The sequence below is a fragment of the Emiliania huxleyi genome, assembly GCF_000372725.1.
Source record: "Emiliania huxleyi CCMP1516 unplaced genomic scaffold EMIHUscaffold_483, whole genome shotgun sequence".
NCBI lineage: Eukaryota > Haptophyta > Isochrysidales > Noelaerhabdaceae > Emiliania > Emiliania huxleyi.
Genome location: NW_005198367.1, coordinates 1 through 1,533, shown reverse-complemented (window position 1 = coordinate 1,533; position 1,533 = coordinate 1). Strand labels below are relative to the sequence as shown.

Sequence of the window (1,533 nt, the reverse complement as noted above, 5' to 3'; positions counted from 1 at the left end):
GGCGTCGTGACCCATGGAGGGTGCTGGTAAAACCGGGGGGGGGTGTCCGCGGTCCGTGGAAAAGGGGGGAGGGGGGTCCGCGTCAATTGGTCCGCGTTCAGCCGGCTGAGTGAGTGCAGAGAAGGGACGGACGGACTGCTGCGGGAGGCGCCTTGGCGTGTCTCGGAGGTGTCTCGGAGGTGTCTCGGAGGTGTCTCGGAGGTGTCTCGGAGGTGTCTCGGAGGTGTCTCGGAGGTGTCTCGGAGGTGTCTCGAAAGTGGCTTGGAGGTGGTTCGGAGGGGCCCGTGGGGTGTCGCGCACCATCGCGACGGCGAGCGCGCACGTGCCGAGCGCGCGCTGCTGCGGCGATCCGAGCAGCTCGGGGTCCTGCTCACAGCTCGAGGTGTGAAGAGACGCTGTTCACAGCTTGTTTGGCGATCCGAGCAGCTCGGGGTCCTGCTCACAGCTCGAGGTGTGAAGAGACGCTGTTCACAGCTTGTCTGGCGATCCGAGCAGCTCGGGGTCCTGCTCACAGCTCGAGGTGTGAAGAGACGCTGTTCACAGCTTGTTTGGCGATCCGAGCAGCTCGGGGTCCTGCTCACAGCTCGAGGTGTGAAGAGACGCTGTTCACAGCTTGTCTGGCGATCCGAGCAGCTCGGGGTCCTGCTCACAGCTCGAGGTGTGAAGAGACGCTGTTCACAGCTTGTTTGGCGATCCGAGCAGCTCGGGGTCCTGCTCACAGCTCGAGGTGTGAAGAGACGCTGTTCACAGCTTGTTTGGCGATCCGAGCAGCTCGGGCTCCGGAAGGCCGGCGGCAACCATGTAGGACTCGTTGACGGTCTTGCGCACCTTTTGCACGTTAAACGTCTCCGTCAGGCGGTCGAAGCGGTCAAAGATGGACTGGAGTAGCAGCAGGATCGTGCGGGGCCGCTGCATGCGGTCGCCAACGAGCTCCGCCAGCCCGACCACCTATCCACAGCAGTGGGTGTGAAGAGACGCTGTTCACGCCAACGAGCGGCAGCCAGCCCGACCACCTTGGCGAACAGGAAGGAGCACCCCCATATATCTCCCCATATCTCCCCATATCTCCCCACATCTCCCCACCTTGGCGAACAGGAAGGAGCACCCCCATATCTCCCCATATCTCCCCATATCTCCCCATATCTCCCCATATCTCCCCATATCTCCCCACCTTCGCAAACAGGAAGGAGCACCCTGTGTGCAGCTGGGCGATGCTCCGCTCGGGTCCTCCGCCGCCGCCGCCCTCGCCACCGCCCTCGCCGCCCTCGCCGTCGTACTGGAGCAGCCGCTGCTCCTGCTCTTCTATCTGGCGCAGGACCTGGGGCGGGAAGATGTTCGAGAGCAGCTGCTTGCACGCCTCCGCGTCCGAGACGATGGCCGCGGAGGAGGTCGCAGCCTGCGAGAGGTGGTGCAGGTGCGCGAGCAAGTCGAGGCGCCGCCGTCGCGCGTAGAAGAGGCCGACGAGGTGCACCGCCACCAGCCAGAGCACGAGCCACAACCAGTCGTTCCCCTCGCACACTGTGACGTCCTCTC

The 1,533-nt window shown here is 64.3% G+C and overlaps 1 protein-coding gene across 1 annotated transcript; it reads right to left on the bottom strand.

Moving 5' to 3' along the window:
- Positions 1–744: 744 nt before the first annotated feature.
- On the bottom strand, positions 745–1,396 carry EMIHUDRAFT_119412 (hypothetical protein; the record flags this gene model as incomplete). Its single annotated transcript, XM_005767583.1, has 2 exons — positions 745–948; positions 1,172–1,396. Coding segments are annotated over 2 exons (429 nt in total), but the record flags the coding sequence as incomplete, so codon positions are not given.
- Between the last annotated feature and the right edge of the window lie 137 nt (positions 1,397–1,533).